At 32.3% G+C, this 22,813-nt stretch overlaps 1 protein-coding gene across 1 annotated transcript; it reads right to left on the bottom strand.

Annotated features, from left to right (window-relative positions):
- Nucleotides 1-1,119: 1,119 nt before the first annotated feature.
- Nucleotides 1,120-20,843, bottom strand: LOC143054079 (transmembrane protein 18-like). The gene is made up of 5 exons (XM_076226962.1): nucleotides 20,624-20,843; nucleotides 13,717-13,834; nucleotides 7,428-7,482; nucleotides 2,902-2,995; nucleotides 1,120-1,694 (listed from the first exon to the last, which is right to left on the bottom strand). Exons 1-5 carry the CDS (start codon nucleotides 20,678-20,680, stop codon nucleotides 1,551-1,553), a joined length of 468 nt encoding a protein of 155 aa, XP_076083077.1. The 5' UTR covers nucleotides 20,681-20,843; the 3' UTR covers nucleotides 1,120-1,550.
- Nucleotides 20,844-22,813: the final 1,970 nt, after the last annotated feature.

Genomic DNA, 22,813 nt, shown 5'->3' with positions numbered 1-22,813 from the left:
GCTCTAAATGCTAGAGATATGAGCAAAAAAATGGATTTAACCCCTATGTACAATTTTTAGCCATGTCACCATCTTGGTTTGCGGGCAGGGTCCTCAGAAACATTTTTTAAATATAGTACCCTAATGATGATTGTGACCAAGTTTGATTAAATTTGTCACAGTAGTTTCAGAGGTGAAGACTTTTGTAAAAGATGACAAAAATTTACAAAAAAATTGTTAAAAATGGACTATAAAAGGCAATAACTTCTTCAGGGGTCAATTGACAATTTTGGTCATGTTGACTAATTTGTAGATCTTACTTTGCTGAACATTATTGCTGTTTACAGTTGATCTCTATATATAATAATATTCAAGAAAATAATCAAAAACGACAAAATTTCCTTAAAATTACCAATTCAGGGGCAGCAACCCAACAACGGTTTGTCTGATTCATCTGAAAATTTTAGGGCAGATAGATCTGCAGATTTGCTCTAAATGATTACAGAGATATATGCCAAAAACTCAATTTAACACCTATGATCTATTTTTAGCCATGTCAGTCATCTTGGTTGGCTGACGGGGTCATTAGACAGATTCTTTCAACTAGATACCCTAGTGATGATTGTGGCCAAGTTTGGTTAAATTTGGACCAGTAGTTTCAGAAGAGAAGGTTTTTGTAAAATGATTGGTTGACGAGGGACGACAGATGCCAAGTGATGAGAAAAGCTCACTTTGGGCCAGGTGAGCTAAAAAGAGAAAAAAACTTATTTCTATGAATATTACTCAGTTGAGAGAAGAATATTACTCTGCATTGAAATAATAAAATCATCACAAGTTTGATTGTAAGACATCTTAGCCATGGTAATTAACTAAACTCTTTAATCAGAGTCAGGATTGGAAGACATCTTAGCCATGGTAATTAACTAAACTCTTTAATCAGAGTCAGGATTGGAAGACATCTTAGCCATGGTTATAAACTAAACACTTTAAAAATAGTCAGAGTCCATGATTGTAAGATAGCTTAGACATGGTTATTAACTAAACACATTAATCAGAGTCAATGATTGTAAGACATCTTAAACATGGTAATTAACTAAACTCTTAATCAGAGTCCATGATTGTAAGAGAAATTAGCCATGGTTATAAACTAAACACTTTAATCAGAGTCAAGGATTGTAACACAGCTTAGCCATGGTTATAAACTAAACACTTTAATCAGAGTCTAGGATTGGAAGACATCTTAGCCATTGTAATTAACTAAATACATTAATCAGAGTCCAGGATTGGAAGACATCTTAATCATAGTCATTAACTTATAAACATGTTAATTCCATAAAAATACCACCTTGTACAAATTTTTCAAAGACAATACCTTGTCAATACAAGCACGCTATCACTGTCTTCTCAAAACAACTTTAGTTTGTTATCCTAAATAACACACTGTAGACATGAAAAGATGTATCATAATACTGGTTATCTTCTTGGAATGCTTACAAATATTAACCCCAGATTACCATTATAAAGATATTGCAATTCCCACAATTTAATATCCAATAATGAATTTAACAATGCTAGTCTCCTTTTTCTCTCTTTCCTACTTTATCTGTTCTATTCTCTGAAGTTTGAAGTGGTTCACTCTCATTTTTCCTTTTTGAACGATGTTTAACATATCTGACTTCTGACATCAATTTGCTCATATTTAATAACCACATTATCTGTAATAAAACATGTTATAATACATTAACTTTTACTATAATATGAGGCACTGGTCAACATGTGAAAACAAAATCAAGATATCAAAGAACTTTTTGTTGTAAAATGTACAAGGTTTTTGACTAGCTTTATATAACTTTTGAATTTCTCGCTGCATTTAAGACCTGTTGGTGACCTTCTGCTGTTGTCTGTTCTAAGGTCGGGTTGTTGTCTCTTTGACACATTCCCCATTTCCATTCTCAATTTTATTTGAGATAATGAGCAAAAATTTAAACATATGGGTTAAAATTAATAAACTGTTTTCACAGAGATATGTCTCGCCTTTTTGTAATTTTGATAATGCAAATGTTAAATTAAAATAGCAATACTTTAGCATGTAAGTTATGCATGTTAAGCAAATATTCAAAGGCGATAAACCCTGGCTGCAGTTTCATGGCTGAACAATCTCCATGAAAATGAAATGTGCCAATACTATAACAACTGCATAACAAATACTATTGTCTCATCATAAGTCGTTCCATTTAAACAAGCTTAAACAAAAACATTAACTTGTAAACTATGTGAAAGTTCCAAGTTTAATGAACCATGATGAGGAAGTGGGGCTATATAATATCCATGGAAACAATACTTGCAAATACCAATAAATTTGAATACTAAATATCATTGACTTAACAATAGCAGTTCATCTTAAACTGATCTAATCACAAACTAATACATGTAAACTAAGCAAAAGTTTCAAAGTCAATAGATCATGACTGAGGGGTGGGGCAAATATTCTCTATTGAAATGAGACGTGCTGATGCGTATTAAACTGAATACCAATCAAAATTGGCCTACCACAGTATGAGCATTGTTACACTGTGTTGGGTGTATAAATATGCAGGGACTCCCAGTCTGTTTGAGGGCATTAAATTCAATGGGTTGCAGTATGCAAGATACCCTAGACTCTTCTAATTAAAAGAACATTCATTGAGCAAGCTCACACACCCCACCCAGTCCATATAAATTACTATTTTAGACAGTAATATTCTTTTACACAAATCTTCTATTAGTAACTTTATAACTTTGACCTTAGACTAATTGACTTCTAATCTGTATCTTTATCCTCTAATTGTATATTTCTACAGATACAAATTCAGGAAATTGGCTTTTTAATAGAATTTCATTTGTGCACAATTTCTTACTTTAACAACAAAAACATTTACTTACTACCATAATCAAACAGTTAATAAGAATTGGTGTTGAAAAAACTGTTGATATAAACAAGCCATTACTGTCAAAATACTGCTGTCTCGAGAATGACCTGTAAAACAGATATATATGTAAAAGAAATTCTGATTAAATTAATGATATATACTGATATGTAGTTTAACAACATTTAAAATATAAAAATACAAAACAGTGATGAAGAAGGCACTGCTAGCCCTTACATTGATTGATGAAAAAGGCACTGCTAGCCCTTACATTGATTGTTCATCTTGGTTTTTGACAGGGTTCTTTTATGCTCACTTCATGTTATTTGGTGTACTGATTTGTTGACTCTTGTAGGTCTTTCTCTCTTTTTTCTTTTGATAATTATACTATTCATCTTCTTCCAATTAGGATAATATATATCGACTTAACTTTTTAGGGGGAAAACATAAACAAAATATGACAACAACAATCATGACAATAGATAACTTTGGACTTCTTTAAACTGAGTTTAACTGTGTGTATTGCTATTTTTCTTTAATTCTACATTGGCTACAGGTATAGGGGAGGGTTGACATCTCACAATACATGACGTTTAACCCCGCTTTTGTTAGTCTTGTATGTTTTTTTAATTTTAGTTCATTTATATGTTTTGAAGTTTAGTGTGATGTCAATTTTCACTGAAATAGTACACAGTTTTATTTAGGGGCCAGTTAAAGACCACCTCCAAGAGCAGGATTTTCTTGGAAACCCATTGGTGGACTTCGGCTGTTGTTCAGATATTTTCCCCATTTCCATTCTTAATTTTATAACACAATAAATATAATGGACAACACAAACAAGCCAATAGATGACACAAACAAGCCCATAGATGACCAAAAAAATTCTAAAAAAGGACACAAACAAGACAACAAATATCATATACAACCCCATAGATGACACATTTTTTTCAAAAAGGACACAAACAAGACATCAAGCCAGTACATAGATGACAAAAGCAATCCCATAGATGACACAAACAAACCAATAGATGACAAAACAATTCCATAGATGACACAAACGAACCCATAGATGACACAAACGAACCCATAGATGACAAAAGCAATCTCATAGATGACACAAACAAACCCATAAATGACAAAAACATTCCCATAGATGACACAAACAAACCCATAGATGACACAACAATCCCATAGATGAAACAAACAAACCCATTGATGACACAAACAAACCCATAGATAACACAAACAAGCCAATAGATGACACAAACAGACCCATAGATGACACAAAAAAACCCATAGATGAAACAACAATTCCATAGATGACACAAACAAACCGATAGATGACACAACAATTCCATTGATGACAAAAGCAATCTCATAGATGACACAAACAAACCCATAGATGACAGCAACAAACCCATAGATGACACAACAATTTCAAAGATGACAAAAGCAATCCCATAGATGACACAAACAATCTCATAGATGACACAAACAAACCCATAGAAGACACAAACAAGCCCATAGATGACACTAACAAGCCCATAGATGACAAAAAAACAATCCCATAGATGACAAAAGCAATCCCATAGGTGACAAAAGCAATCCCATATATGACACAAACAAACCCATAGAAGACACAAACAAACCCATAGATGAGACACACAAACCCATAGATGACACAAACAATCTCATAGATGACACAAACAAACCCATAGATGACACAACAATTCCATAGATCTATGACAAAAGCAAACCAATAGATGACACAAAAATTCCATAGATGACACAAACAAACCGATAGATGACACAACAATTCCATTGATGACAAAAGCAATCTCATAGATGACAAACAAACCCATAGATGACACACACAAACCCATAAATGACACAACAATTCCAAAGATGACAAAAGCAATTCCAAAGATGACACAAACAATCCCATAGATGACACAAACAAACCCATAGAAGACACAAACAAGCCCATAGATGACACAAACAAGTCCATAGATGACAAAAGCAATTCCATAGATGACAAAAGCAATCCAATAGGTGACAAAAGCAATCCCATATATGACACAAAAAAACCCATAGAAGACACAAACAAACTCATAGATGACACACACAAACCCATAGATAACACAAACAATCCCATAGATGACACAAACAAACCCATAGATGACTCAACAATTCCATAGATCTATGACAAAAGCAAACCCATAAATGACACAACAATTCCATAGATGACACAAACAAACTCATAGATGACACAACAATTCCATAGATGACAAAAGCAACCTCATAGATGATACAAACAAACCCATAGATGACACAAACAAACCGGTAGATACACAAACAAACCCATAAATACACAAACAAACCCTTAGATACACAAACAAACCCATAGATACACAAACAAACCCATAGATACACAAACAAATCCATAGATACACAAACAAACCCATAGATGACACAACAATTCCAAAAATGACAAAAGCAATCCCATAGATGACACAAATAATCCCATAGATGACACAAACAAACCCATAGAAGACACAAACAAGCCCATAGATGACAATAGCAATACCATAGATGACACAAACAAACCCATAGAAGACACAACAATTCCATAGATGACACAAACAAACCGATAGATGACACAACAATTCCATTGATGACAAAAGCAATCTCATAGATGACACAAACAAACCCATAGATGACATAAACAAACCCATAGATGACACAACAATTCCAAAGATGACAAAAGCAATCCCATAGATGACACAAACAACCCATAGAAGACACAAACAAGCCCATAGATGACACAAACAAGCCCATAGATGACAAAAGCAATCCCATAGGTGACAAAAGCAATCCCATAGATGACACAAACAAACCCATAGAAGACACAAACAAACCCATAGATGACACACACAAACCCATAGATGACACAAACAATCCCATAGATGACACAAACAAACCCATAGATGACACAACAATTCCATAGATCTATGACAAAAGCAAACCCATAGATGACACAAACAAACCCATAGATGACACAACACTTCCATAGATGACAAAAGCAATCCCATAGATGACACAAACAAACCCATAGATGACACAAACAAACCCATTGATACACAAACAAACCCATAGATACACAAACAAACCAATAGACACAAACAAGCCCATAGAAGACACAAACAAGCCCATGGATGACAAAAGCTATCCCATAAATGACAAAAGCAATCCCATAGATGACACAAACCCATAGATACACAAAGAAACCCATAGATGACACAAACAAACCCATAAAAGACACAAACAAACCCATAGATGACACAAACAAGCCCATGGATGACAAAAGCTATCCCATAAATGACAAAAGCAATCCCATAGATGACACAAACCCATAGATACACAAACAAACCCATAGATGACACAAACAAACCCATAAAAGACACAAACAAACCCATAGATGACACAAACAAGCCCATGGATGACAAAAGCTATCCAATAAATGCAAAAGCAATCCCATAGATTTCACAAACAAACCCATAGATACACAAACAAACCAATAGATGACACAAACAAACCCATAGATGACACAAACAAACCCATAAAAGACAAACAAACCCATAGATGACACAAACAAACCCATAGATGACACAAATAACCTTAAAGATGACACAAACAAACCAATAGATGACACAAACAAACCCATAGATGACACAAACAACCTAAAAGATGACACAAACAAGACAAAAGATGACACAAAAAAAGACAACAAAATTGAGTTAAGCTGAACATAATCACTGATTCATTTCTCAAAATATATCGGGTAATAAATAAACATACTGTCCCAAGTCAGGAGCCTCTGGCCTTTGTTAGTCTTGTATTATTTTTAATTTTCGTTTCTTGTGTATAATTTGGAGTTTAGTATTGCGTTCATTATCACTGAACTAGTATATATATTTGTTAAGGGGCCAGCTGAAGGACGCCTCTGGGTGCCGGAATTTCTCGCTGCATTGAAGACCTATTTTTGACCTTCTGCTGTTGTGTGTTCTATGGTCAGGTTGTTGTCTCTTTGACAAATTCCCCATTTCCATTCTCAATTTTATACATGTTATCCATGATTTAAAACTGACCATGCAAGGACTTAATAGCCAGTCTATGCCACTGAATACACTTATCAGATTAGATGATCGATATGAAGAAAATTATGATTAAACAATGAACTCTTTGTTAAATTTTTTTTCATCTTTTAATGTTGTGTCAGAAACCACAAAATTCACCTTTGTTAATAAAAGCCAAGTGAGGACCAAATATATTTTTAAAATTTGCTTGATTGAAGGTGGAATACAAGTTATGTGTGTGGTTGTAAAGTAAAAATATTGATGCATCAAAAATGTACTTATCCTACATCTTCCAAAAATTTTAAAACAGAATTCTACATTTGTTTTATGTCAGAAGAATGTGCACAATTATAGAAATGTGTAGAAGGTTATTTGAGATATAAATGCTAGAGTTCATCAAACTTACTTGTAATTTTTTGCAGCCCATTCATTTATATATTCTGACAAAAAAACCATCATGACTGAAAAGTACAATTATAAACTATCATAAAATATTCATATAAACTAATAAAACATCCACATGTAATACATAATACTAAAGATTACTATTTTTCCTCTTTATATTCTATTTATAGCAACTGCATAGTCCATATTCTTTTTTTTAAGTTTTCTTGTGCAAAGATATAGTGAAGTGTTTTTCATTTTTTTTTTTTATTAAAGTGTTAATAGGGATTGTGGCAATGTATTAATTAAACATATCCACTATATGTAGGAAGTGTTCTTGTAACATCATGAATAGTTCTCCACTTCAATCATGTCAAATCTATAAATAAAAAAATATCTTTAATAATTTATAAACACAACTGGACATTCTCCTCATGTGAATTTTAAAAAGTAGTGTGGAAAGAAATAACATCAGCATGAATTGAGATGAACATAATGAAGTCACAACAAACTTGTTAAATTTTTAAAATACCCTTTAATTCCTTTTTACTTTTGTTACAAAACAACATTTAAAGTAAATTAGTATTGAAGGTACAAGCAGGACATTTTCCTTTTAGGGTGAATATCAAAATTACCCCAGTACATTTTATGTACTAATCATAGCTGGAGAAAAGAATTAGTAAGTAGCTGTTTCATTTCCAATTACATAATACAAATGTAGTTCCTTCCATATAACTTAAATTTTGTATCTTAATCATTCCATATTCAGAATGACTAGAAAACCCACAACATCGCAGGTCTGTGACTAAATTAAAGTACCTATGCCATTTGTTTGCCTTACAGTGTATTAAAGTACCTATGCCATTTGTATGCCTTATAATGTATTAAAGTACCTATGCCATTTGTATGCCTTACAATGTATTAAAGTACCTATGCCATTTGTATGCCTTACAATGTATTAAAGTACTTACGCCATTTGTATGCCTTACAATGTATTAAAGTACCTATGCCATTTGAATGCCTTACAATGTATGAAAATAACCTATGCCATTTGTATCCCTTACAATGTATTAAAGTACCTATGCCATTTGTATGCCATACAATGTATTAAAGTACCTATGCGATTTGTATGCCTTACAATGTATTAAAGTACCTATGCCATTTTGAATAATGCCTTACAATGTATGAAAATAAACTATGCCATTTGTATCCCTTACAATGTATTAAAGTACCTATGACATTTGAATGCCTTACAATGTATTAAAGTACCTCTGCCATTTGTATCCCTTACAATGTATTTAAGTATCTATGCCATTTGTATGCCTTACAATGTATTAAAGTACCTATGCCATTTGAATGCCTTACAATGTATGAAAATAAGCTATGCCATTTGTATCCCTTACAATGTATTAAAGTACCTATGCCATTTGAATGCCTTACAATGTATGAAAATAACCTATGCCATTTGTATCCCTTACAATGTATTAAAGTACCTATGCCATTTGTATGCCTTACAATGTATTAAAGTACCTATGCCATCTGTATGCCTTACAATGTATTAAAGTACCTATGCCATTTGTATGCCTTACAATGTATTAAAGTACCTATGCCATTTGAATGCCTTACAATGTATGAAAATAACCTATGCCATTTGTATCCCTTACAATGTATTAAAGTACCTATGCCATTTGAATACCTTACAATGTATGAAAATAACCTATGCCATTTGTATCCCTTACAATATATTAAAGTACCTATGCCATTTGTATGCCTTACAAAGTATTAAAGTACCTATGCCATTTGTATGCCTTACAATGTATGAAAATAACCTATGCCATTTGTATCCCTTACAATGGTTTAAAGTACCTATGCCATTTGAATGCCTTACAATGTATGAAAATAACCTATGCCATTTGTATCCCTTACAATCTATTCAAGTACCTATGCCATTTGTATGCCTTACAATGTATTAAAGTACCTATGTCATTTGTATGCCTTACAATGTATTAAAGTACTTACACCATTTGTATGCCTTACAATGTATTAAAGTACCTATGCCATTTGTATGCCTTACAATGTATTAAAGTACCTATGCCATTTGAATGCCTTACAATGTATGAAAATAACCTATGCCATTTGTATCCCTTACAATGTATTAAAGTACCTATGCCATTTGTATGCCTTACAATGTATTAAAGTACCTATGCCATTTGTATGCCTTACAATGTATTAAAGTACTTACGCCATTTGTATGCCTTACAATGTATTAAAGTACCTATGCCATTTGTATGCCTTACAATGTATTAAAGTACCTATGCCATTTGTATGCCTTACAATGTATTAAAGTACCTATGCCATTTTGAATAATGCCTTACAATGTATGAAAATAAACTATGCCATTTGTATCCCTTACAATGTATTAAAGTACCTATGACATTTGAATGCCTTACAATGTATTAAAGTACCTCTGCCATTTGTATCCCTTACAATGTATTAAAGTATCTATGCCATTTGTATGCCTTACAATGTATTAAAGTACCTATGCCATTTGAATGCCTTACAATGTATGAAAATAAGCTATGCCATTTGTATCCCTTACAATGTATTAAAGTACCTATGCCATTTGAATGCCTTACAATGTATGAAAATAACCTATGCCATTTGTATCCCTTACAATGTATTAAAGTACCTATGCCATTTGTATGCCTTACAATGTATTAAAGTACCTATGCCATCTGTATGCCTTACAATGTATTAAAGTACCTATGCCATTTGTATGCCTTACAATGTATTAAAGTACCTATGCCATTTGAATGCCTTACAATGTATGAAAATAACCTATGCCATTTGTATCCCTTACAATGTATTAAAGTACCTATGCCATTTGAATACCTTACAATGTATGAAAATAACCTATGCCATTTGTATCCCTTACAATATATTAAAGTACCTATGCCATTTGTATGCCTTACAAAGTATTAAAGTACCTATGCCATTTGTATGCCTTACAATGTATGAAAATAACCTATGCCATTTGTATCCCTTACAATGGTTTAAAGTACCTATGCCATTTGAATGCCTTACAATGTATGAAAATAACCTATGCCATTTGTATCCCTTACAATGTATTCAAGTACCTATGCCATTTGTATGCCTTACAATGTATTAAAGTACCTATGCCATTTGTATGCCTTACAATGTATTAAAGTACTTACGCCATTTGTATGCCTTACAATGTATTAAAGTACCTATGCCATTTGAATGCCTTACAATGTATGAAAATAACCTATGCCATTTGTATCCCTTACAATGTATTAAAGTACCTATGCCATTTGTATGCCATACAATGTATTAAAGTACCTATGCGATTTGTATGCCTTACAATGTATTAAAGTACCTATGCCATTTTGAATAATGCCTTACAATGTATGAAAATAAACTATGCCATTTGTATCCCTTACAATGTATTAAAGTACCTATGACATTTGAATGCCTTACAATGTATTAAAGTACCTCTGCCATTTGTATCCCTTACAATGTATTAAAGTATCTATGCCATTTGTATGCCTTACAATGTATTAAAGTACCTATGCCATTTGAATGCCTTACAATGTATGAAAATAAGCTATGCCATTTGTATCCCTTACAATGTATTAAAGTACCTATGCCATTTGAATGCCTTACAATGTATGAAAATAACCTATGCCATTTGTATCCCTTACAATGTATTAAAGTACCTATGCCATTTGTATGCCTTACAATGTATTAAAGTACCTATGCCATCTGTATGCCTTACAATGTATTAAAGTACCTATGCCATTTGTATGCCTTACAATGTATTAAAGTACCTATGCCATTTGAATGCCTTACAATGTATGAAAATAACCTATGCCATTTGTATCCCTTACAATGTATTAAAGTACCTATGCCATTTGAATACCTTACAATGTATGAAAATAACCTATGCCATTTGTATCCCTTACAATATATTAAAGTACCTATGCCATTTGTATGCCTTACAAAGTATTAAAGTACCTATGCCATTTGTATGCCTTACAATGTATGAAAATAACCTATGCCATTTGTATCCCTTACAATGGTTTAAAGTACATATGCCATTTGAATGCCTTACAATGTATGAAAATAACCTATGCCATTTGTATCCCTTACAATGTATTCAAGTACCTATGCCATTTGTATGCCTTACAATGTATTAAAGTACCTATGTCATTTGTATGCCTTACAATGTATTAAAGTACTTACACCATTTGTATGCCTTACAATGTATTAAAGTACCTATGCCATTTGTATGCCTTACAATGTATTAAAGTACCTATGCCATTTGAATGCCTTACAATGTATGAAAATAACCTATGCCATTTGTATCCCTTACAATGTATTAAAGTACCTATGCCATTTGTATGCCTTACAATGTATTAAAGTACCTATGCCATTTGTATGCCTTACAATGTATTAAAGTACTTACGCCATTTGTATGCCTTACAATGTATTAAAGTACCTATGCCATTTGTATGCCTTACAATGTATTAAAGTACCTATGCCATTTGTATGCCTTACAATGTATTAAAGTACCTATGCCATTTTGAATAATGCCTTACAATGTATGAAAATAAACTATGCCATTTGTATCCCTTACAATGTATTAAAGTACCTATGACATTTGAATGCCTTACAATGTATTAAAGTACCTCTGCCATTTGTATCCCTTACAATGTATTAAAGTATCTATGCCATTTGTATGCCTTACAATGTATTAAAGTACCTATGCCATTTGAATGCCTTACAATGTATGAAAATAAGCTATGCCATTTGTATCCCTTACAATGTATTAAAGTACCTATGCCATTTGAATGCCTTACAATGTATGAAAATAACCTATGCCATTTGTATCCCTTACAATGTATTAAAGTACCTATGCCATTTGTATGCCTTACAATGTATTAAAGTACCTATGCCATCTGTATGCCTTACAATGTATTAAAGTACCTATGCCATTTGTATGCCTTACAATGTATTAAAGTACCTATGCCATTTGAATGCCTTACAATGTATGAAAATAACCTATGCCATTTGTATCCCTTACAATGTATTAAAGTACCTATGCCATTTGAATACCTTACAATGTATGAAAATAACCTATGCCATTTGTATCCCTTACAATATATTAAAGTACCTATGCCATTTGTATGCCTTACAAAGTATTAAAGTACCTATGCCATTTGTATGCCTTACAATGTATGAAAATAACCTATGCCATTTGTATCCCTTACAATGGTTTAAAGTACCTATGCCATTTGAATGCCTTACAATGTATGAAAATAACCTATGCCATTTGTATCCCTTACAATGTATTCAAGTACCTATGCCATTTGTATGCCTTACAATGTATTAAAGTACCTATGTCATTTGTATGCCTTACAATGTATTAAAGTACTTACACCATTTGTATGCCTTACAATGTATTAAAGTACCTATGCCATTTGTATGCCTTACAATGTATTAAAGTACCTATGCCATTTGAATGCCTTACAATGTATGAAAATAACCTATGCCATTTGTATCCCTTACAATGTATTAAAGTACCTATGCCATTTGTATGCCTTACAATGTATTAAAGTACCTATGCCATTTGTATGCCTTACAATGTATTAAAGTACTTACGCCATTTGTATGCCTTACAATGTATTAAAGTACCTATGCCATTTGTATGCCTTACAATGTATTAAAGTACCTATGCCATTTGTATGCCTTACAATGTATTAAAGTACCTATGCCATTTGAATAATGCCTTACAATGTATGAAAATAAACTATGCCATTTGTATCCCTTACAATGTATTAAAGTACCTAGGCCATTTGAATGCCTTACAATGTATTAAAGTACCTCTGCCATTTGTATCCCTTACAATGTATTAAAGTACCTATGCCATTTGTATGCCTTACAATGTATTAAAGTACCTATGCTATTTGTATGCCTTAAAATGTATTAAAGTACCTATGCCATTTGTATGCCTTACAATGTATTAAAGTACCTATGCCATCTGTATTGTATGTTAATTATTGGTACTTATAAATTATGTGTAAACAATTAAAAGGGTCTGTAATGGTGTAATTTTTAATCAACACTAAGTTACATATAAAGTTGATTTTTTTAATTCATTGATTTTACATTATGCCTGCTAACAAATTAGACCTCCTTATTTTAGTAGCATACATTAATAATGATTCATGAAGAGAAACTCTCATTTTTATCTGTTGCATGGTGAATACATTTTTATTGATTTTACTTACTCAAGAAACCAAAATAAATGAATTGTATATTGGATTTTTTCCTGATCACTATTGTAGTTAAGCAGCATATAACATGAAAGAAGAGTAAATATCGAAACCATGGATCAGTCCAATCAATCTGAAAACAGAAAAAAAAACATGTAAACTATTCTATCACAAATTTGACACAATGAAGTCTGTATACATTTGTACATAAATAAGAATGTAATAAAAATCAAATATGAGGCCAAACCTTTGTCCATCATCAAAATTAAGTCTCTTAATTGATGAATGACATGAATGGACTTGAAACATCTTATATAAATTGTTATTTGTCCACGGTTATAACTAGACATCACAGATTAGCTCGTAAAATTTTGACTTCACTAGAGAAAATGAAGCCACAAACAGGGGCATATTTAGGCGGGGGTGTGGCAGATGTGCGCCCCCACCCCTAAAATTTGCAAAGCATCGGTTGTCTTCAACTTATTTAAGTATCAGAAGAGACCATTCCGTCTTTTTTAACATCAAAGACAGTCAAACAGTCAGTTTAACAGAATCAATGTGATTATTAATCAACTGACCTATGATTTATTTGAGTTCTATAAATATAATATACTTCAAAGGAAGGTGTCAAATGCGGAGCTGCGTTTGATGACAAACATAATAGGTTTTTAGCAGTTAAAGTAAAAACAATTGTAACATTGTATTTGCACTTTTTATTATCAATTTCTTTGATAATCGAAGTTCCAACCAACCTTTTTTTTGTGGTGTACCTGTATTTCTTTATGTCACAACTATCAGCAGCACGTCTTTTAAGGTTTAGTTAAGATATTACCCGATATTGCTATATAGACAATTTTACAACAAGTGCTGGTGTCTTGATTGTAGATTGGTTTGCATTGAAACACAGAACTAAAATAAAATGTTCGCATGATGTTCAGCTTCTGTTTTTGGGGCTGCAGCTTTATACATGTAACTGTAGCTTTATAAACTCATATATGCAATATGAATCCCTTAGTGCATGCGTGAGTGAAGGGTGTTAGGCGTTCGAGATTGTTGTAGATTTTTCCAACTTGTAGGAGACCTTGCCATCATAACTCGGAGGTTCTTCGCGGAACAGGGACATATTGTTTTACCTCTGTCCGTTCATCCATCAGTCAGTCACTTGATATTTGGTCTGGAGGATTCACTAGGACACATACAAATCTATTACTAGTACTTCATTATTACATTTCCCCCCTGAAATATTCGATCGACTAAAATGAATGCAACACCAGTTTTCCCAGCAACCATTGACATAAACTTCGCTAGATTCTTTTATATGGAGGGTCAGCTTGTGTACTTCGGATTGAGGTACATGTCTCTATCCTTATTGTCTTCTTCCCATTTTGGGGAAATATATGGGGATAGTCTTAATGAATAGAACTTCACAGATTTCTTGTTAATTATGGTGATTATAGATTGTTGTTAGGGGTGATATTGTTGGTTTCAACTTGAAACTTAAATTTCTAGCTAATTTTACCACACAAAAAGTCGAGATATCTACATTGCACCCCCTTTAGAAGAATGTTTCAATATTTTTACCTCAAAAAATAAAATCGCCTCGCTCTGCTAAAACTTCCCCCCCCCTAACCTGAAATCCTGGATCCGCCCCTGACAATGCTAAAGTGATTGTAGACAGTAGTAGGACAATTCTTCAAATATTCATTGTTGTTGAATCTCAGGTCAAGTGTCAGATGCTCAAAATCCTAAAATACTGATCAGGTTAAGTATAATTAGTCCATATAGTCAAATAAACACCCTAACATGCCTAATGAGCCCATAAATTGTACCTTCATAGAATTTGTCCTTACTTATTTTTGGTTTATTATTGTCAACTATACATGTGAATTCATTTATTTTTTTTTTTTTTTTTTTTTGGGGGGGGGGGCATTTCTTGGGTAATTTTTAAAAACAACATAATTACAAGGTTTCTCCTGGGTCACTTTTCTTTTTCTCCACCTCCACCTTTTTTGTCAAAACAATATATCCTGTGACGCTTTCAATTTATATTCGCCAACTAACAACTAACATAAACATATATTTCTTTAAAAGCTGAGAATCACAAAAAAAGTAAACACGATGGATGAAATCGAATAGTTACAGTGTATATTTCTGTGGTCATACATGTAAATGAATTTTAATTGCCACAATTTTTATTTTTCACAAAATACGAAAATAGCGTCCACCAGCTGACACCCTCAGTGTAATTATACGTTCAACATGTTCAATAAAACAAACCATTTCTATATGCTCTTATACACATTTGGGCAAAACCATTCTAGTCATTAAATATCCAACAAATACAATACAGTGTATTTACCGTAAATCCATGAAAATACATGTACAAATGTCACGGTGTAGAATGGTAACTGAATCTGCAGTATCATTACTATGGTTAGCATCAGACAAAAACATAACCAGTAATACCTCATTCTCATCCTCAAGAGACAAATCTCTTAAGCATGTTATTAAGCATATACATGTACTGACTAGAGACTTAACTCTTTAAACTTCTCAGATGTAAATGTAATGGCCATCTTTTACTTAAGGGTCCAACCCATAAAGAGCTATATACATGTATACTAACTATCCCTAACCCCAAATCTTACCGTAACCCTAAAACCTAACCCTAACCTAGAAAATCCCTTAACCTAACCATAACCATCATTGAACCCTAACTATATACATGTAAGTATTGGGCCCCTTAAAGTAAAAGAAGGCCAATGTTATCATTGTAATAGCCATTGGAAAGTGCATGCTGGCTCATTGTACATGCTGTAATCAAAGGTTTTTAAGCCTTGTCAACATGAAAGTTATTTTCTAATTGAAATATTTTTGTATTGTTGTTTCACTTCTGTCCTGACTGTTATCAGGTCCATTCGCTCCCACTACACATTCATACCCTACACATCATGCACATTTCAAGTCATTTGTCGATTTGACTCCCCAAAACCTTTTGATAAATTGGCTACATTGTTTGTCTAAAACTTGAACTGACCAACTAAGACTTTGCCTAAACAGCGAGACATATTTACAAAAGGTTCAATAGCGTATTGTAAATATTAAAGCTTTTGACTGTTTACCACATGATATTCTTTTAAGTAAATTATCTGCCTACGGTCTTTCTTCTAAATCAGTGAAATTACTTCAAAATTATCTTACAGATCGTAGGCAACAAATCAAACTTCAGGGAGTACTCAGCAGTTGGGCTGACATCCAAAAACAGGGATGATTCCACTATATAGTTTAGGGCCACTTAACGGCTCTTGAATCGGCCAGCGGCCCCAAAAAAATGTTTGTAAATATAAATTCCCAATTCAGGAAAATAAAACAAAAATCGGTATTTCTGGAAAAGTTTCCGTCATTGATTAGGGCAACTATAATTTTTCATAGATGGTCGTCAAAACGTAGTAAAATACAGATAAGAATGCTGACTATGGTTGCATTTTATCAACAACGATTTAATTATAATGTCAACATGAGGTAAACAATTTTAGCGGCCGGATTCAATTGAAGTTAAAATGTTATGGAAGTATTTGGTCTCGTAAAAGTAGATCCCTCAGCAGGTTGATCAAAAATATGCTGTTTGTCAGACCTCGGCAAAGAGCAAATTCAAATTTCGATATAACATTGATGAATGAATTTTAATGGTAAAAGCAGATCGCCCAGCAGAGCCGGTTATGTAATTTGATTAAAACTTGTTTTGTAAAAGAAATTATTTTATATTTTACTCTTTTTTCCGCAAAAGACAAAAGTTTGAGCGTTTTTGAAAATAAAGTTGATGAAAGACCATTCATGAAATGAGACCCCCCCCCGAAATATGATGTCATCATTATGGAACTGTTTCAAAAGACATGAAAGATATGAAAGTGATCCAAATAATTTTAAATTCACTGGTTCAATTGCTTTAAATATCTAATCAATTAAGTATCTATATATACTTTTGTAATTGCTTTTCTGAATCCGACAATTGGCCAGTTCTATTTGAAATACATTTAAATCAAGGTAAGTTTATAAAGATGATCTGTTGAAAAAATACCCAATGGATGATTTTTTTCACTGGTTAATATGGCAAGCCGTTTTGCTATCTAACTTCAAGATATCTCATAAATTTTATAAGATATCTTACATAATAGTTCATTAGATATTTGATATATATTTTGAAATCTTATAAAGTTTATAAGATATCTTAAATAGTTCACGAGATATCTTATAGTTTATAAGATATCTCATATAATTTACTTTATCAGATATCTTATAAATTATATAAGATATCTTATAAACTTTATAAGATATCTTATATAAAGTATATTTGTAAGATATCTTATATAAAGTATATGTAAGATATATATTTTAAAATCGATATTAGATATCTTCTATATTATATAAGATATCTATTTTATATAAGATATCTTATAAAAGATATTATTTATGATATCTTATATATTATAAGAAATATTATTAGAGATATATATCGTATATAAATAATAAGATATTTCATATGATATCCAATAAATCATATAAGATATCTCATACAAAACATATTTATAAGATATTTCATATACTTCAAGATATTTAAAATAAATCTTATATTTTATATGAGATATCTTATATATTACATAAGATATCTTATATATTATGAGATAATTTGAAATTCGAATAAATAGCTAAACAGCTTGCCATAGGTTTATGTTAGCTGGTACTTGTGGTACATATGTTTTTGTAATTATAGGCCTCGTTTACCAAAGTTAAGATGATAGTGCATCATATGCAATATGATATTCATGTATTTCAACTTCCCTTGTCTGAATCCAATAATTTCTTCAATCAGGGTACAGGTGAAATTAACTTAATATTCATTTTCCATTTTTACAGGAAAAAGATATTATTTCGTCTAAGATTGTATGCATAAAAAATTCCTAATTGGGATAAAAATTCCCAATTTGATATTCAAGGGACCCATTTGAAAACACCTGGAATCATCCCTGAAAAAGGGGTTCCCCAAGGCTCAATCCTGGGGCCCCTATTATTTAATATATTTTTATAAATGACATATTCTATTTTATTGAACATGGTACCCTGTATAATTATGCCGATGATAATACTCTGTCATATGCTGACAACAATTTTGAAAATTTATTATGTACACTTGAAAGAGAAAGTGCTGTTTTAAGTGACTGGTTTAGATTAAATTGGATGCAGGCAAATCCTGACAAATATCATGTAAGCATGGGGGTGACAATTTATATGTATTGAAAGATTGTAAATATAATTTTAGATATTCTAATATTGTATATATACCAGGGCCCCTCAAAAATAAATTCAATGGGCCATTTTAAAAAATAATGGGCCATGTTGTCAAATGAGTGGGCCATTTGAATTGTCTTCTGTAAAAAAAATAAAAAGTATCATTATTTTTTGGCAAAGAGGTGTTGGTACTTTAATCTATATGATTTTAAATAATATCATGAATATTGTTCCTGTGATTCTGTAATTTCAATGAATATACAATAACTTCTTCCAAAATGGACAATATTAAAGATAACCTGTATTTACAATGTTTAAACTGGTACTGTTGCCTTGGCTTGTTCATGTTCATGGTTGGTTTTTTTTAACATTAAATTTGGGTCTTCGTCGATACCATACTTATTCCAGACGTTCCGTATTAGAGGACATTTCAGGCACTTCCTCTGCACTTCTTGTATTATTATTATTACTTCATCACGATGACAAGATTAACAGTAGAGAGTACCATTAATTGATAGAACAAAACAATATTCGCTAAAGACATGTTAACAAAATGTCAAAACGAGCCAAAGACCAAAAAATGACAAGGACAGTTAGGTGCCTTTTACGGAGACAAAAACTATATTCATAAAAAGGCTTCGGGGTTTTTCAATCGAAACAATAGCATGCTAAACTAAATTAAAAGATTATTATTAGAGTTAAATCTCGTCTGTTATAGCCAAATTTCACAAATTTAAAGTTTTTTTTATAAAAAAATATATCATGAATGATGGTTAATTACGTTTTTTGGGTTTTCAGTTAGACCGGATGGTTCTATTATTACGATAGGAAAACACCCGAGACGTTAAACCGCATGGTTCTATTACCATAGGAAAACACCCGAGACGTCCCAAAAATATATAGGTGCTCCTATGATTGGAGGAACATTATACAGTTGTGTACACACACATGGCGGCACGGAACACGATCGGAAATCCATTTGACAATATCTAAACGGTTCAAAACGATGTGAAAAATATCGTACGTCACGTGGGCGCTTACATTTGTCACTCTATGCACCATTTCTGGTCAATATGCGCTAAAGGCACAGGGCGCACGTCCTTCCCGATCACTGTAAGAACGCTTTTAAATACACAGCTGCTGTTTATGGAATGATCTACCTGATGATTTTAGAAAAATTGCTAATTTTAGTCAGTTCAAAAATATTTTAAAGTCATGGAATGGAAGTGACTGTAAGTGCACAGTTTGTGCAGACTTTTAGTTTATATATTATGCAAATTTATTTACCATCTAGATCATACCCCGTTTTTCAAATATTTTATGCTATGCATTTTGCCAGCTTTTATGCCTAGTTTACACTTATATGCTTTTAGCTTTTATAATACCTAGCGTATGCTTATATTCTGCTTGAGGTGCTTCATTTTTGGGCTGTGAAATTTATTGCATGTGTATTACAAATGTATTATATTATGTGTTGTAACTTGTATTGTTATAAATGTTGTATTGTTAAAAATGTCTCATATGTCGGTTAAAAGCTCATTAGAGCTTATGTTTGTCTTTGTTTGTATACCTTGCCGAATCTAAATAAAGCTTATTTATTATTTATTATTATTAGGAGAGAGAAAACATAATTTACCGACGCAAGATATGTCCACAATCCTTGTATTTCGTCAACTCTTATTGGTCTTTCCATTTCCTTAAGACAGTGATATAATCAGGACTATTGAATAATATTCGAAATATTGAAAGTACTCTTTTACTCAATGATAGGACATTTATAGTATGCTGTAACTACATGAAGTCCCAAAGGAAAAGTAGATCATTTGTTACCGGACATATGTTACCGGAAGCAGTTTAACTTATACTCGTTTCGGTGATTTTCCGGATTATAATTTTTTTAAAAGAGTTGACGTGTCCAAGGATTAGACAAATTGTATAGTTAATACTGTACAAATCCTTCAGTTGAACTTGTCTAGCTCGGCCTGGAATAATCTCGGCCTATTAGATTCAATTTGGATTTTTTTTTTAAAAACTAGGACCATTTTGTACACAAAGTTATGTACTAAAGTACATATCTAAGTTAAGTTTAATTTTTAGAACACGTTTCATTCTGACTGTCTAATTTAATATTGAAAATGTCTATTAAACGTTAATTATCTGTAATCAGCGATATCAATTAATTCACATTAAATATAGTAACAATTGGTATGTTAGACAAACAAATCATTGAATGCTTCTGATGAAAAATTGTTTAATTATTTCAAATTTAAACCAAATTTATCTATGAGAATTATCTCTCTTTGGTTAAGAAAATTGAAGTAGGTCGTTTTCTAATATTCCACGAAATGAAATATTTGAAAAAATGCTTCTCTAGCTGTGTTGAAGAGGAAATCCATTTTTTAACTTCATGTAAAAAAATATAGAAATGCTCTCTTTGACCTTGTTTGCCATAAAATACCTAATTAGATACAGGAAGATGCTGTATGAAGAAGAAGAAGAAGAAGAAGAAGAAGAAGAAGAAGAAGAAGATGCTTTATTTCCATAAAATGGACTCACAAGGAGCATAATATAATATCACTATAATATTATTCTTTAATTTACAAATATAATAAACAATACAGTATACATAGTTGCAAACACAAATAAGAAACGACAGTTTTCGTATATATATATAGGAGTACAAGTACACACCCGTGATATCGCGGGTCCGTGACTGAATTAAAGTATATAACTATGCCTAAGCCTTATTTTAGTAATTGGTATTGTCATCTGATAAGTCATGTCGATTATATCATACACAGTTTTCTCTGCTTTCAAATCTTTCTGTTTGAACCCGTCGACCTGGAACTTATCAGTTATTGGACATGTTGGAAATATTAATTATTTGGAAAACAAAAGGTCCTGGCTATCCAGGAATGGAGTATTTTTTAATCAACAGCATTGTCCTATATTAGTTATCTTAGAAAGTCTTGCTGATTGCTGAATAAAACTACAATAGGGAACAATTTGACAATGATTGAATTTAGTAGTGTCAGTCCTTTGATTATGACCCGTGTATATAGCAAAATCCTAAATACACCGTTTGGTGGTGCGCCTGTCAAATGCGGAATGTACAGATAAGGTAATAGCTGAATATACTATTTGTATCGGTATCGGATTCGACCCGGAACTTGTTAATTATTGGCAATATTAATTATGCTGAAAACAAAAGGGTCTAGAGTGGTGTAATTTTTAATCTACACCATTGTCCTATATTAGTTATATATAGAGTTGAATTCTTTGATTTGTCGTTTTTACCCGATGACGGCTGCTATATGGCATGGTGGGTGCATATCAAAATGTGTATCGGGACATTAATGATATGGTAAGATATTGTAAGAAGTTGCACATAACTGGTATGTCATCCTCGTGCCTGGTGCAGAGGAGTCAGTACTGATTAAAGTGACACAACTGCAAGAGGCACCAAGGGACAATGCTAATTGACATGCCAAAGTGCACATATTACGAAAAAGATGAAATATTACCAGTTTAATAAAAAAATATCACAAACAGAAAGGTAATAGAACTTATGCGTTGTGTCCTATACCCCACCATGCCAACCTCGTGCCTAGTGCAGAAAGCCTGATTTAAATATTTATCTTTTAAGTTATATTTTGTCTTCGTCGAGTAACTCACAGACAGATATCAAGATATCAAGATTCTCTACATTAAGAAGCCATATCAGTTTTTGGCTAGGAATCAAATGATCTCAAATGCCGTATATAAATGATAAAGTTTGGGCATAGTGAGTTAATAGTGGAATTTAAACAATTTCTCTTATCTTGAG

Source organism: Mytilus galloprovincialis, chromosome 12 (assembly GCF_965363235.1).
Source record: "Mytilus galloprovincialis chromosome 12, xbMytGall1.hap1.1, whole genome shotgun sequence".
NCBI lineage: Eukaryota > Metazoa > Mollusca > Bivalvia > Mytilida > Mytilidae > Mytilus > Mytilus galloprovincialis.
Note: the sequence above shows the minus strand (reverse complement) of the source record. Positions and strands in the feature narration are given on the sequence as shown.